At 44.8% G+C, this 15,266-nt stretch overlaps 1 protein-coding gene across 1 annotated transcript in view; it reads right to left on the bottom strand.

Annotated features, from left to right (window-relative positions):
- The window catches only part of IL13RA1 (interleukin 13 receptor subunit alpha 1), a 69,750-nt gene extending 61,595 nt beyond the window's left edge, over positions 1-8,155 (bottom strand). Inside the window, exon 1 of the mRNA XM_030806517.1 lies at positions 7,876-8,155. Coding sequence (XP_030662377.1) covers positions 7,876-8,155 — 280 coding nt within the window. The remainder of the gene's footprint in view (positions 1-7,875) is intronic.
- Positions 8,156-15,266: the final 7,111 nt, after the last annotated feature.

Here is a 15,266-nt window from a genome sequence, read left to right as displayed (position 1 = left end):
GACCTGATGGCAAATGTATTAAAGAAAGATTCTGAAACAAGTATCTTCAGATGTTCACAGAACTAAAGGAAGATGTGGAGAGAGTCAAGAAAATGATATGTAAGCAAAATGAAAATACCAATAAAGAGATAGAAAACCTAAAAAGAGACCAAAAAGAAACTCTGGAGCAGAAAAGCACAACTGAAATAAAAAATTCACTAAAAAGAATCAAAGGTAGATTTGAGCAGGCAGAAGAAAGAATCAATAAACTTGAAATTCGGGCAATAAAAATTATTGAGTCCAAGGAACAGAAAGAAAAAAAGATTGAAGAAAAGTGAACAGAGTCTAAGAGACCTGTGGTACACCATCAGCAGACCAGTGTATGCATTATGGGGGTTCCAGGAGAAGAGAGAGAAAGGGGAAGAAAGAATACTTGAAAAAATAATGAGCTGGGTGTGGTGGCTCATCCCAGCACTTTGGGAGGCCAAGGCAGGCAGATTGCCTGGGTCCAGGAGTTCGAAATCAGCCTAGCCAACATGGCAATACCCCAGTTCTACTAAAAATACAAAAATTAGCTGAGTGTGGTGGTGCACATCTGTAATCCCAGTTACTTGGGTGGCTGAGGCAGGAGAATCGCTAGAACCCGGGAGGCAGAGGTTGCAGTGAGCTGAGATCGTGCTACTCCACTCCAGCCTGGGTGACAGAGTGAGACTCTGTCTCAAAAAAAGAAAAGAAAGAAATAATGGATGACAACTTCCCAAATTTGATGAAAGGCGTAAATATAAACATCTAAAATGTAGACGATGCAGTGAAAGCAGTACTATTGGAAAAATTTATAGCTATAAACACTTATTAAGAAACAAGAAAGATCTCAAATCAGCAACTTTAGCTTTACAACTTGCATAACTAGAAAAAGAACAAACTAATCTTAAGCTATCATAAGGAAGGAAATAATGAAGATTAGACCAGAGATAAAAGAAAAAGGGAATAGAAAAATAGAGAAAATCAATGAAACTAAAAGCTTCTTGAAAAGATCAACAAAATGGACAAACCTTTAGCTAGATGGACTAATAAGAAAGAAGACTGAAATTACTAAAATCAAAAATGAAAATGAGAATTTTACTCATTTTCAAAAATGAAAACGAGTATTTCTCTAGAATCATTACTACTGATTCTAAAGAAATAAAAAGGGTTATAAGAGAGTACTACGAACAACCGTACACTAACAAATTGGACAGCCTAGATGAAATGGACACATTTCCAGAAACACAAAACCACCAAAACTAAATCACAAAGAAATAGGAAATCTAAACAGACCTATAAAGTAGTAAGGAGATTGAATCAGTAATCAAAAATCTCCCAACAAAGAAAAACCCTAGACCTGATGGCTTCACAGATAAAATTCTACCAAACATCTAAAGAACTAGTACCAAACCTTCTCAAACTTCATAACTCATTCTACGAGGCCAGCATTACCTGATACCAAAGCCAGACAAAGACGCTACAAGAAAACTATAGACCCATATGCCTTATGAACATTGATGTACAAATTCTCAACAAAATAGCAGTAAAGTGAATATAGGGGCATATCTATAATCAAAAGGATTATAGACCATGACCAAGTGGGATTTATTCCTGGAATACAAAGATGTTTTAACATACAAAACTTGATCAATGTAATATACCACATTAACAGAATAAAGGGGAAAAAAGCTACCTGATCATCTCAATTGATACAGAAAAAGCTTTAGACAAAATTTACTTTTCATGATAAAAACACTCAACAAACTAGGAGTGTAAGAAAATTGACTTAAAAGTTATATATGAAAAACTCACAGCAAATATCACCCTTAATGGTGAAAGACTGAAAGCTTTTCCTTTAGGGTCAGGAATGAAACAAAGATACCCACTTTCACCACTCCTATTCAACATAGTACTTGAAGTTCTACCCAGAGCAATTAGGCAAGAAAAAGAGATAAAAGACATCCAGTTAAAATAAGGTGTAAAATTATCTCTGTTTGTAGATGATATGGAAGCACATCCCATGTTCATGTATTAGAACACTTAATATTGTTAAGATGTCAATACTATCCAAAGTGATATACAGATTCAATTCAATCCTTATCAAAATCTTAATGGCATAGTTTTGCAGAAATAGAAAAATCCATCCTAAAATTCTTATGAAATCTCAGGGAACCCTGAATAGCCAAACAGTCTTGAAACGGAAAAACAAAGCTGTAGGACTCACACTTCCTGATTTCAGAACTTACTACAAAGCTGCAATAATCAAAACAGTGTGTACTGGCATAAAGATAGACATACCGATCAATGTAATAGAATAGACAGTCCAGAAATAAACCATCGCATGTATGGTCAAATGATTTTGACAAGAGTGCCAAGACCACTCAATGCAGACAATCTTTTGAACAAATAGTGCTGGGAAAACTGGATATCCATATGAAAAAGAATGAAATTGGACCCTTACCTAATACCAAGTAAAAAAAAAAAAATTCAAAATGGATCAGAGACTGAAATTGTAAGACTAAAACTATAAAATTTTTAGAAGAAAACATAAGACAAAAGCTTCATACCATTGGATTCAGCGACAATTTCTTGGATATGACACCAACAATGTAGGTAACAAAAGAAAAAACTGACGAATTAGATTTCATGGAAAAAATTAAAATGTGTGCATCAAAATATTCACAGAAAAAAGTGACTCACAGAATGTAAAAATATGTGTAAATCATATATCTGATAAGGGATTAATATCCAGAACATACAGAGAATGCCTAAAACTCAACAATAAAAAAAAATTCAGAAATAGGCAAAGGCTTAAATAGATATTTCACCAACAAAGATATGCAAATAGCCAATAAGCACATGAAGGTGTTCATCATCACTAATATTTAGGAAAATGCAAACCAAAACCACAATGAGATTTCACCTCACCCCCATTAGAATGGCTACTATCAAAAAATAGAAAATAAATGTTGGCAAGGATACGGAAAAATTCAAACCCCAGTGCATAGTTGGTGGAAATTTAAAATTTCACTATGGACAACAGTATGGTGGTTCCTCAAAAAAATTACAAATAGAATTATCATATGATACAGTAATTCCATTTCTGGGTATATACCCAAAAGAAGTGAAAACAAGGTCTCAAAGAGATATTCTACACCCAAGTTCATAATAGTATTGTGAAATCGCTAAAACATGGAAGCAACCTAAGTGTCCATTGACAGATAAACAGATAAGCAAAATGTGGTATATGCATACAATGGAGTATTAGTCAGTTTTTAAAAAGGAAAAATTCTGACATATGATACAGCATGAACCATGAGGGCATTATGCTAACAGAAATAAGCCAGTCACAAAAAAGACAAATAGTATATCATTACATTCATATGAGATACTTAGAGTAGTCAAAATCATAGAGACAGAAAGTAGAATGGTGTTTGCCAGGGGCTAGGGGCAGGGGAAAATGGGGAGTTATTGTTTAATGGGTACAGAGTTTCAGTTTTACAAGATAAAAAGAGTTATGGGGATGGATGGTGATGATGGCTGCACAGCATTATGAATGTATTCAGTAACACTGAACTGTGTACTTAAAAATGATTAAGATGGTAAATTTTATGTTATGTGTATTTTATAATAAAAAACTGAAGAAAACACAGGCACTGAAACTTTAAATATAATCTCCAAATGTTTAAATATATACAAATACATGTGAACTGTGTGTGTATACAACATGCCTAGACATATACATGATTAAGTGATGATTATACTACTTGTAAAGGTCTCTAACAGCTCTTCGTGTATAACTTCAACATAGTGTAGTGTTTAAGAGCACAGACTCTGGAGCCTGACTGCCTGAGTTTATATCCCACCTCTACTACTTGCCAGCAGGCAAATTACTTAACCTCTCTATTTCTCAGTTTTCTCATCTCTAATATGAGGATAATAATAGTACCCTCTTGCAAAGGGTTATTATGAGGATTAAATGGGTTAATACAAGCAATGTGCTTAGAACAGTGCCCACAGGCAGCAAGTGCTATGTGTTAGCTATCTGCTTTATTTCTTTAAGACAAAACAATTCTAAAGAGTGGCTTTTTTTTTTTTTGGAGACGGAGTCTCGCTCTGTCACCCAGGCTGGAGTGCGCTGGTGTGATCTCAGCTCACTGCGAACTCTGCCTCCTGGGTTCAAGCGATTCTCCTGCCTCAGCCTCCCAAGTAGCTGGGATTACAGGTGTGCACTGCCACGCCCGGCTAATTTTTGTATTTTTAGTAGAGACTTGGTTTCGCCATGTTGGCCAGGCTGGTCTCGAACTCCTGACCTCAAGTGATCCACCCACCTTGGCCTCCCAAAGTGCTGGGATTACAGGCGTGAACCACTGTGTCTGGCCAGGGTTGCTTTGGTTTTCTGTTGAATTGATATGTGCCCCGGCCTTTGAGACAGAACAATTATCCCTTCTACCTGATAAGCTTCCCTTAGGCACCTAATTTCGACCATGTCTTGGGGATTGCACCACTGACTTCAGAAAAGGGAGTAGGAAGGGACCCAAGTATGTCTGTTATCTAAACCTCAAATCCCAAGTTTGTACAGTCATCTACCACAACATCCTATTTAAATTAAGAGTTAATACAATCTACTATTTAATAAGAAGGCATTTTGCTTAGCTTATAGCTTTTGCTCTCGTCTGTCCAATCACAGCAGCTAGCAGAGGCATGCACATTTCGGGAAAAGTTAAGGAAATCACAAGAGTCATATATGAGTCATCTGTCCCCTTCCCTTACATCCACTCAGGCATCAACTCCTTGTTTGTTTTTTTCTTGCAACATCTTTCTTAGTTACCCCAATCATGCAAATATGCTCTGTTGTGCCCCACCAGGTGGGAAGATACCAGTAAGTCATGGTCCTGGACAGGAAGGGTTCACAGCACATTTTTCGAGTGGAGACCTGCAACCATAGATTCTTATGTAGCTTCACACTCCAGGGGCTCCCCTACCCAGTCAAGTCTCCCTGCTTGCTTCCTCCTCCTGTGTTATTTTTCCCATGCTGTGCTGGACTCAGAGCTTTCAAGGGCAAATCAAGCTATTCTGCCTGGATTGACCTTATCAATGCACTCTCCTGCCAAGCCAGGCTCCTTCCTGACCACAAAGGAGCACTCTTACCCTCATTTCTGGGTCTCTGCTCCTGCTATTCCCCCCACCTGGAATAAATTCTCCACCTACTCAAATCCCACTCATCCAGAAGATCTAGCTCAAGTTTTACCACTTCCATAAAAACTATCAACCTTCAGCTTTTTCTCTTTTGAATGCCTATAGTACTAGTTGTTTGGACCACACAGCCCAGCCACTATAAAGCCAGTCTCCAATGTAGTATCAGTCACTTCTTTTTTTGTTTTGAGACAGTCTTGCCCTGTCGCCCAGGCTGAAGTGCAGTGGCCTGATCTTCGCTCACTGCAACCTCTGCCTCCCAGGATCAAGTGAGTCTCATGCCTCAGCCTCCTGAGTGGCTGGGATTACAGGCATGTAATCCCACACTCGGCTGATTTTTGTATTTTTAGTAGACGGAGTTTTGCCATGTTGGCCAGGCTCAAACTCCTGGCCTCAAGTGATCCATCCGCCTCAGTCTCCTAAAGTGCTGGGATTACAGGCATGAGCCACTGCACCCGGCCTAATATAGTATCATTAGCTTCTTAACAAATGGCTTGCACATACTTTCGTGGGTCCCAAGCCGTCCTGCCCTGCTACCCTGGGAGGTGTCCAGCTAAGGACTCGTGTCTTTTCTGCTGGGCAGAAGCAGTGAGTACAGTGGTTAAGGGCATGGCCTCTGGAATCAGGCTGCCAGGGTTGGGAACCTAGCTCTTCCACTTTGCCAACTATGTGAATTTGGGCAAGGGTCTTGGTCGCACTGTGCCTCAACTTTTTTGTGTACAAAATGGGACTAATAACAGCACCTACAGGTTATATTATTGGTAAAGATTAAATGAAATAGTACAAGTAAGGCAGTTAGAAAACTGCCGGGCATAAATGCTATATACATGCTAGTTATAATTAAGACATGCCACAATGTGGGCCATTGAGTGGGACAGGTTAAACTAAGCTAGTAATCTAATCACTTTTATAAACACTCTGAGGATTAGAGCTGGAGGAGCTCTTAGAATTTATGCAGTTCAACCTCCTCATTTCACAGATGAGAAAACTAACTGCAGCACAAAAGAGAAGAAATGACCAGCCCAGAGTCCCACAGCTGGTAAATATCAGAACCATTAAAACTCAAGTCGTGGCCGGGCGCGGTGGCTCACGCTTGTAATCCCAGCACTTTGGGAGGCCGAGGCGGGCGGATCACGAGGTCAGGAGATCGAGACCACGGTGAAACCCCGTCTCTACTAAAAATACAAAAAAAAATTAGCTGGGCGTGGTGGCAGGCGCCTGTAGTCCCAGCTACTCGGAGAGGCTGAGGCAGGAGAATGGCGTGAACCCAGCAGGCAGAGGTTGCAGTGAGCCGAGATCGCGCCACTGCACTCCAGCCTGGGTGACAGAGCGAGACTCCGTCTCAAAAAAAAAAAAAAAAAAAAAAAACTCAAGTCGCACTGGAAACATCTAATTTTTTCCCACCATACCTCAATGCAATTTTATCAATACTTTTAATGGGGAAAGAAGTTTCTGTTTTCTAAATAAGCAAGTTAACAACAAACCATTGTGACAAGACTGATGAAGTTGGGAGTTGCCAGTATTGTCTAGATGGCCAGCTGTTGTTTCAGGTGTGTGTGGGAGTGAGTCTGTAGGAGGGAGGGTGCCGGAGTGGCACTGTGAAAATCAGGAGACTAATGAGATGGGTAACTTTAGACAAGTTCCTTCCCTTCTCTGGACTGCAATGTCCCCATACGATTATGGAAATCAGGTGTTCCCAACTGAACTACAGGCCCTTTTGGGGCAAGAATTTTGCTATACACTCTCAAGTTCTAAGTCAACCTAGAGAGCCTGGTTCAGTACTAAATAAGGCAGACACCTGAATAATTATTGACTGACAAGCTTCAAGTCTCCCTCAGGTCTCTACTCAAATGCCACCTTTCAGCAACATTTGTTTTCTTCTCGATCCACCCTTTTTACAATGGCAAACCCCTTCCCAGCTGCTGTGTTTTTATCTACTTAGCACCTTCAGACATATCATATATTTTACCCCCACCCCCCGATATGTCTGAGGGCAGGGGCCTGATCTGTTTTGCTCACTGCTCCATCCTCAGCCCCTAAACACTGCCTGGCAGCATGTATTTTATTGACTGAATCCATAGAGGGCATTAAGGTTTCCTAATCAACATTTCAACTTGGATTTCAAAGCACATTGGTAAAAATGCAATAAGCACATATAAGCGTTTGTGTCAATGTGATAATAAAACCTATACAGTTTGGGGCTTTCATTGTCACCAAAAACGTCCAGAAGGCCATTCCTTCCAGGAGCTGCTCCTGAGGAAGTCATTAACTCCCAATTTTTCACAACTGCCAGGTTGATTAACTAGAAGTTACCAAACAGGGTGAGGGATATACACAACTCTCTGAACTATCTTTGCAACTTTTCCATAAATCTACAATTACTCTAAAATACAAGGTTTATTAAAGAGAGTGGGGCGGGTGGAGCATCTGCCGGGATGCTATTCTGGGTTTCCCAAAGGATTTCTTCGACGCCAGAGGGGGTCATGATCGTCACGTCCTTTTTCAACAAGGACTGAGATGTTTAGAGGTTCCCTTCAACTTCCACCCTTAAGAGCCACCCTTACACAGTGAGGATTGGCGCGGCCTCGGGCAAAGAGCCCCGGCGCGTTCTCAGCTCGCCTGGACTTAGGTCGTGGTCCCCGCCGGCTCTGGCGCCTCATTTCCTCCCGGGCTCACAGGCGACATTCTGGGCGCTGACCCGCGGCCCTCTGACGCCGTCGGCATGTTTCGGCCCCCCTGCCCCCGCACGCCTGGACGCCAGCCTCCTTGGCTCTTTCCGACTACAAGTCGCAGTCCTCTTACTTCGCTGCCGCCACCTCCGCCGCACCCGGAGTTCGGGAAAACCCCGTAGCTCCCGGGTCCCACCTCGAACCGGCCCCAGTACCGGGCCCCAGAGACCCCGCGCGGGAAGCCGCAGCTGCCGAGCGCGGGGCTTCGCGAGGGCAGCCCCCAGCATCCACCCCAGCTTCGGCCCTCCGCCCGGAGTTGACCTCCCGGGCCTTTCAGCCGTGACCCTCACCGACCTCAGTCCTCCGGCCGCCCCTCGGGCCCCGAGGGTCGCACTCACCCGTAGGCGCGGCGCCCCCGCCCCCGCCGCCGGCGCAGAGCAGCAGCGCCCACAGCCCGCAGAGCCGCGCCGGCCACTCCATGCAGCCTCTCGCCTCGGAGCCCGGCCGGGCTGGAGCCTTGGCAGTCCCCGCCTCCTTCGCTCCCTCTTCCACTTCCCGGCTCCGCCGCCCTGGAGGCTGGGGGCCGGCGCAGACGGGAATGGCTGCCCCGCCCACCGGCCTCAGGTAACCTGAGCCAGCGAGAGCGGCCGGACGGGGCGGGACGGCGCGCCGGCGGCTCTGGCGGCTCCTACGGCTTCCAAGCCTAGACACCTGGCCCACCCGCAGCTCCCGCGTCCGGTCTCTGACCGAACAAAACTTCTTCCACCACGTCGCCGCCCAGTCCGGGCGCTGCCTGGGCTCCCTCCCTCCGCGTGGCGGAGCCGGTGTCGCCGCTGCCTGCACACTTGCAGGGCCTCGGAGGTGCTAGGGGCTGTGCCCTGCTGGACACCAGGACAGAGTCATCTGCGGAAAAGAGCCTTGACCTGGGAGTCTGGAGACCTGGCTTCCAGCCCTTGACCTCTGAGCCCTTGTTTGCTAGCGCTGACTCCAGGTTTAGTAATACCAGCCCTACTTCACTGGGTGGAGTTGGGGACACTAGCAGCACTGTGCTTTGTGAAAAGGACAAAGGGCATATTTGAAAGCTGGCTATACATAATGTTGATTTTAAAAGGAACATTCCAAACATGAGGGAGGGTACCATACGTGCGTTTTTTAAAGCACACGACCAACTTTCTACATATTTTTCAAAGGGATGGGAGGTGAGTCGGAAGAATACACATTGATACTTGGGCGCCTATGAGGGTCAGTGAGGCTGGGAGGAAGGAAAACAAGAGTCCTTAGGCGTTTCCTGCTGCTGCTGCTGCTGTCAAAAATGACCACAAATTTAGTGACTTAACAGTTTTATTTTATTACAGTTCTGGAGGTCAGAAGTGACACTGAGCTTAAATCAAGGTGTGGGCAGAAATGTATTCCTTCTGGAGATTCTAGGGGAGAATCTGTGTCTTTGACTTTTCCAGCTTCTAGAGTCTACCCACATTCCTTGGCTTGTTGTGGAACCACTCAGACCTCTGCTTCCTTTGTCGTATCTGACTCTGACCCTCTTACTTCCCCTTTTCCCTTATAAATACCCTTGTGATTAGATTAGGTCCACCAGATAATTCATAATAATCTCCCCATCTCAAAATCCTTGATTTAATCATAACTGAAAAGTCATTTTTGCTATGTAAGGTAACATATTCACAGGCGTTGGGGATCAGGATATGGAATCATGGGAGGGGGACATTATTCTATCACCTTCTCCCAAAAAAGAGTCATGTCTAGATGGATGATGAGACCCATAATGAGGTATATTTTGGCCGAATTAAGCCAATGCATATACCTGAAAACAGTTACAAAAAGAATACCAATAAAAATGCTGATAATATACCTAGACTAGACCCCACCCAAAGTGCACAGGGATGTTTAACCTATTCAAAACAAAGGTTCCACTCTTGGAATTAAGGCCCTCAAATTCAATAAATATTTATGAAATTGTTCCAGGAACTGTAGAAGACACTCATCAGAAGCAAGCTCTGCTAACAGAAAGCTGCAGTCAGTTTGAGGGGCAATGATAAGGGCAAGAACAAGGAATTGTGGGGGTACAAAAAGGGTGCCTTTTGGGAGGGAAGGAGCAAGGGAAGCTTCCAGGAGGAGGGCCTGCCTGTGCTGAATCTCAGGATGTTGATTCTTGTGGCTAATGGTTCAGAATAAATTCCAGAATCCAGGCATGGTGGCATGCACCTGTAATCCCAGCTACTCTGGAGGCTGAGGTGGAAGGATCACCTGAGCCCAGGAGTTCAAATCCAGCCTGGGTCTGTCTGTAACAGAGTGAGACCCGGTTCTCAAAAAAAATAATAAATCCTGGCTTGCATATGTTATTGAACAAAATAATGTTTATGAAAAGTTTGTAAAGTATCAAGGCCTGTAGAACTGAGAGATAGTATCATTATTTCTAAATCCCTCCCACAAATAGGTCAGCCACTGTGTATCCCAAGGCCTTTCCTCCACCACTACCACAGACATATACACTTGTTGACATTTGCTATAAACATTATGCAATGAGTTTATAATAACGTTTCCAAAATGGTTATGTCATCTGCCTTTTAAGGAGTCTTTAGTTGGAACAGGAGCCCCTGGGCACTGGCTGAGTGCCATCATGGGCACTGCTTGGCATAGATTGACCAAGCGCTTAATAAAACAGTAATGGTAGCAAATGATTAGAAAAATAGGGATTGCAACTTGTCATGAGCTTCCAGAAAAGCCCTGAGAATTTGAACATTGTGAGGAAAAAAACAAAGGGCAGTGTGGAGAGGGGAGAGACCTGATTTCTTTTCACCAAGATAGTTCCGGCCCGCTGGCCTTAAGACTATATTGTTACTTTCCTTTCTTCCCAACCCTAAACATCATGCAACGATTTTTCAAATTTTTGGAAGGGGGTGGAAAGAGTCGGGAATGCCGTTTCCTCAACATAAAACTTGTATTTGTAATCTCCGTGTAGTGTGATTCAAAGAGCGTCTTGGATTGAATCAGGCCACTGCCCTGGTCTGCAGGAAGAATGAAGACAGATAGAAGGCTTTCCAGGAACTGCAGTAGACAAGGAGCTTTCAGTTTGGCTTTGTGTAAATCAAAATCATGATAAGTCAACATCAAGTTTAACCCTTAGAGTCCTGATGACTTGGATGCGAGACCACCAGTGGCCTTTCTTTCACTTTGGCCCAGGGTGGCTGGGGTTCTGCGCTGCCCTGTGTACCTAGGCCACTCCACTCAACTGTTTTGACCTTTGCCCTTCTCACTAAGTCTTCGTCCTTTTCTGTAGCTGGAGGCTGAAAAGGGCATATGCAAGAAAATGTCTGGCAGGAAAGAATGATGTCCCTCTTTCCAAAGTCAGGTGTCCTTCCATCCAGTTAGAGACACCTTCCTGAGTCCAAAAGGGACACAGACACCAGCATATTCCAAGGGCTTAGCTAAAAGTGCTGGTCCCTTAGACAAAAATCTCACAAAGGGTCCTCTAAGCAAAACCTCACACCACTGTAAAACAAAGAAAAAGGAGAAATTGAAAACAGGGAATTTCCCTCCTGATTCTGGATCAGTGGCCCCCAACCAGGGGCAATTTTACATCCCAGGGGACATTCGGCAATGTGGAGAGACATTTTTGGTTGTCATGACTGAAGCAGGGGGCTTCCTTCTGGAATGTAGTGAGTAGAGGCCGGGGATGCTGCTGTTAATACAATGCACAGGACCGCCCCCACAACAACGACTTATTCTACTCAAGATGACAACAGTGCCAAAGGTGAGAGATCCTAAGCTAGAATACTCTTTGTTGTCTTTCGTATTTGGTCCCCACCCACCCACTGTCCCCCATGCCTGGCCAAAATTAGAGATGAGTGCTAAAAGTACTTACTCTTGACAACTCCCTTTCCTGTATCTCGTACCCCCAGTTCCCCATCCACTGCCTAGTCCTGCAGTCACTTATTAGATGGTAAAACATCTCTCAGATCTATTCCTCCCCCCACCACCCGGTTTCACCTCTATGGTTCTATTTCAGGACTTTATCACCATTCCAGAAACAGTCTTCAAACTGGCCATGAGGGTCTACCCTTTACAAGACAGATCTTCCCAGTGAGCAATCTGTCCATGTCACTCCTTAGCTTAAGCTTAAGTGACACCCCTCCTTCATCAAATGCCGCAAAAGGCAGTCTCAACTCCTCTGCCTGCAGGCTTGCCTCTTCAGGATAGATTCCCCACACTCTTCCCAGCTTCACTTCCAGCCAGGCTTCCAGGTCCCAGGGGGCTGACTGGCCACCTTCAGGCTGAATCTCTCTTGTAAGCAATTGTGTTTGGTCCATATCGTGTTGGAATTCATGGGGATCTAGATGCCAAAGTTTTGTTTTTTTTTTTTAAGTCAGGAGATTTTGCCTAAGGCCCCAGATTTCCAGCTTCTCTTAATAAATCAAGAGTCCTGGTAACATTGGACCTGTTTCAGTGTAGAAACCGTCAGCAGATGTCAGATGGGCTGCCACCTTGTTAACAGGGCATGTACTTCCTGTCTGCACAGGCCCTAGGGCTCCCTATTGCTCCCTGGCCTAGTCAGTGTTTCCTCACTTATGACTTGCCCGGTTCTTGTTTGTCACCTGTGATATTTTCTCACGACAAACCTTTTCTCTTGCTGTTCCCTTTATCTCAAATGCTTTTCCATTTCTCAAGTGTCACATTTTTTAGGGGCTTCTCTTAACTCCCAAATGCAAAATTCTTTGCTCCCTCCTGTGTGTGTGCTCATAGCACCAGACACGTTCCTCTATCATATCAAATCACACAGAGGTTTGTGTGCATGTCTATTTCTGCCACTAGATTCAAGCTCCTGGAGGCCAGACTGTCCAGGGTGACTCCAGGTTTTCTACCTAGGAGGAGCTTAGTGGTGGGAATCTGATTGGAAGGAACAATCCCCAGGGGCCCTGTCTTGGAGCCATGTGTGTACAGCAAGAGCTCTACTCTTACTTAGATTCTGAGTGGATTGAGTCAGGGGAGCTTGGAGAAAGGCATCCTCTGGCACCACAGAGAATATAAAGATGAATGGAACATGGTTAGTGGCTCATAACTCATTCTCAATGTTTGGGTTTAATTGAATTAAAGGTCCTTGCTCTTCAGCAAGTGGTTTTCTTCTACAGTTTTAGTGGAGTTCACTCAAGGGAGTGTTGCTTGCACAAGAGGCCACTGACAGGACCCTTTGGGTTTTGCCTGAGAGTAGGCACGCTTCTGGGTGACTGGGTCAGTGTCCTGAAACCCGTAGACCTGTGGGCCTCCAAACTTTACAGCAGGTTTCTTTGTTTGTTTTTTTTTTTTAAGATGGAGTCTCGCTCTGTTGCCCAGACTGGACTGCAGTGGTGCAATCTCGGCTCACTGCAACCTCCACCTCCTGGGTTCAAGAGATTCTCCTGCCTCAGCCTCTCAAGTAGCTGGGATTACAGGCCCATGCCACCATGCCCAGCTAATTTGTGTATTTTTAGTAGAGATGGGGATTTGCCATGTTGGCCAGGCCAGTTTCGAACTCCTGACCTCAGGTGATCCGCCTGCCTTGGCCTCCCAAAGTGCTGGGATTACAGGCGTGAGCCACTGCACCCAGCCTACAGCAGTTATTAAATTGACTCTTTAATTCAACAAAGCACTCTCTTTACCCAGAAATCTCCAATGCTAAAGTCCTCAAGATGGCTTCCAAGGCCTTACCCTATCTGACCCCATTATCTCTCTAACCTTCTCTCCTACTGCTCTCCTTGGCTCCCTTACTCTCCTCCAGCAACACTAAGTGCACTCCTGCCTGAGGGCCTTTGCCTTGACTTTTTCTTTGGCTATTTGCTCTCTCCCCGTCAAGATATCCTCATGCCTCACTCCCTGGCTTCTGTCAGATCTCTCACTGAGGCCTATCCTGGCCACCCCATTGAAAACTGCAAGCCCCATGGCCGCTTCCTTTCTCTCCTCCCGCTTCCTGGGTCATTTGCTGTCTCCACTAGAATGTAAGCTCCATCAGGGCAAGAAGTTTTTTCTGATCGGTTCCCAGCTGGATCCCCAGCACTCAAAACTATATGTGGCACATAATACATGCTCAATAAATATATTTTAATTGAATAAATAAATTATACATTTTTCTAGGTGCTGTGAGGAATACCAACCAACAAACCAAAGGCCTGCTCTTAGGAAACTCCTGGTCTAAGTTGTGGAAAGGTATAGAGAGCAATTAGAGAAAATGCAAAAAGCAAACAAACAAAAATGGTACAAATGCTTATCTGTGGTACGGGTTCAAAGAAAGGTGACACAGGCCTGTGTGGTTGAAATTGCTTTTGAAAGTTTCTTACAGTAGATGGGAGTTGAACTAGACCTTGAAGGATGACCAGAATGAGAGAGGGAGGTTAGGAGGAGAGAGAGAGAGAGAGAGCAGTCAGTTTATGGCTTGACCTCATAAGCAATAAGAAGTCACAGCAGGCTTTTTACAAACAAGATGCTGACATAAAATGTGGTGTTTTGCTTTCTAAGATGAATTACTAAGAGTTCGTTAATTCTTGTCTGGAGGTAAGAAGGCCCAGGAAAGACTATTTGAGGTGTTGGCAGCCAGGGACAGGGCCAGTCTCCAGGCAAACTGCTGGCTCCATCAGTCAGAGCCCAGGTGCCAGGAGGCTGATTCTTCCCTGGGCAAAACGACTTGGGGTGCTGCTCTACACAGGAGCATGCTCCTGGGGCCTGGAGCCCCTACCCTCTCTTGCACCCCTTGAAAGCATTCATTATTCCTTTCAGAAGCTCCCTGGCCTCACTTCCTCTAGGCTGCCAACCCTTCCTCTCTGGTATTGGCCTTGCTCTGTTTTCTAACACTTCAGTGTCTGAAAGAGGAAGGGCCTCTGTGTCTTAGCATCCAGGACCCCTCCTTTGGCTTCTGGCTGCGTTGCTATCATCACTGCCACTACCACTACCCTGGCATCTCAGCCAGGATCTCCTACAACCTTTTCACTGCACTTTCCCCACCCTGGATCTAAAACTATGTAGGGCCTGTCCCCTGTTCTGGTCCAGGCAGGACAGGGCCAATCCTTGCACACTTTACCAGCCCCATTAGTGCTTTGCCACTCAGTTCCCTGGCATTAGGATCTCTCCTCGGCCTTAGGGTTCCTCAGTTTAAACATTCACACTTTGGGAGGCTGGGGCAGGCGGATCACTTGAGCACAGGAGTTCCAGACCAGCCTGGGCAACATGGCCAGACTCCATGTCTACAAAAAATACAAAAAAAAAAAAAAATTATCCAGGCACTGTGACATATGCCTGTAGTCCCAGCTACTCTGGAGGCTGAGGCTGGAGGATGGCTTGAGCCCAGGAGGTGATTGTAGTGAGCCGAGATCACGCCGTTACCCTCCAACCTGGGCGACAGAGCAAGACTGTCTC

The sequence above is a fragment of the Nomascus leucogenys genome, chromosome X (assembly GCF_006542625.1).
Source record: "Nomascus leucogenys isolate Asia chromosome X, Asia_NLE_v1, whole genome shotgun sequence".
In the NCBI taxonomy this organism is placed as follows: domain Eukaryota; kingdom Metazoa; phylum Chordata; class Mammalia; order Primates; family Hylobatidae; genus Nomascus; species Nomascus leucogenys.
The sequence above is the reverse complement of the archived record's forward strand: the minus strand, read 5'-3'. Positions and strand labels throughout refer to the sequence as shown.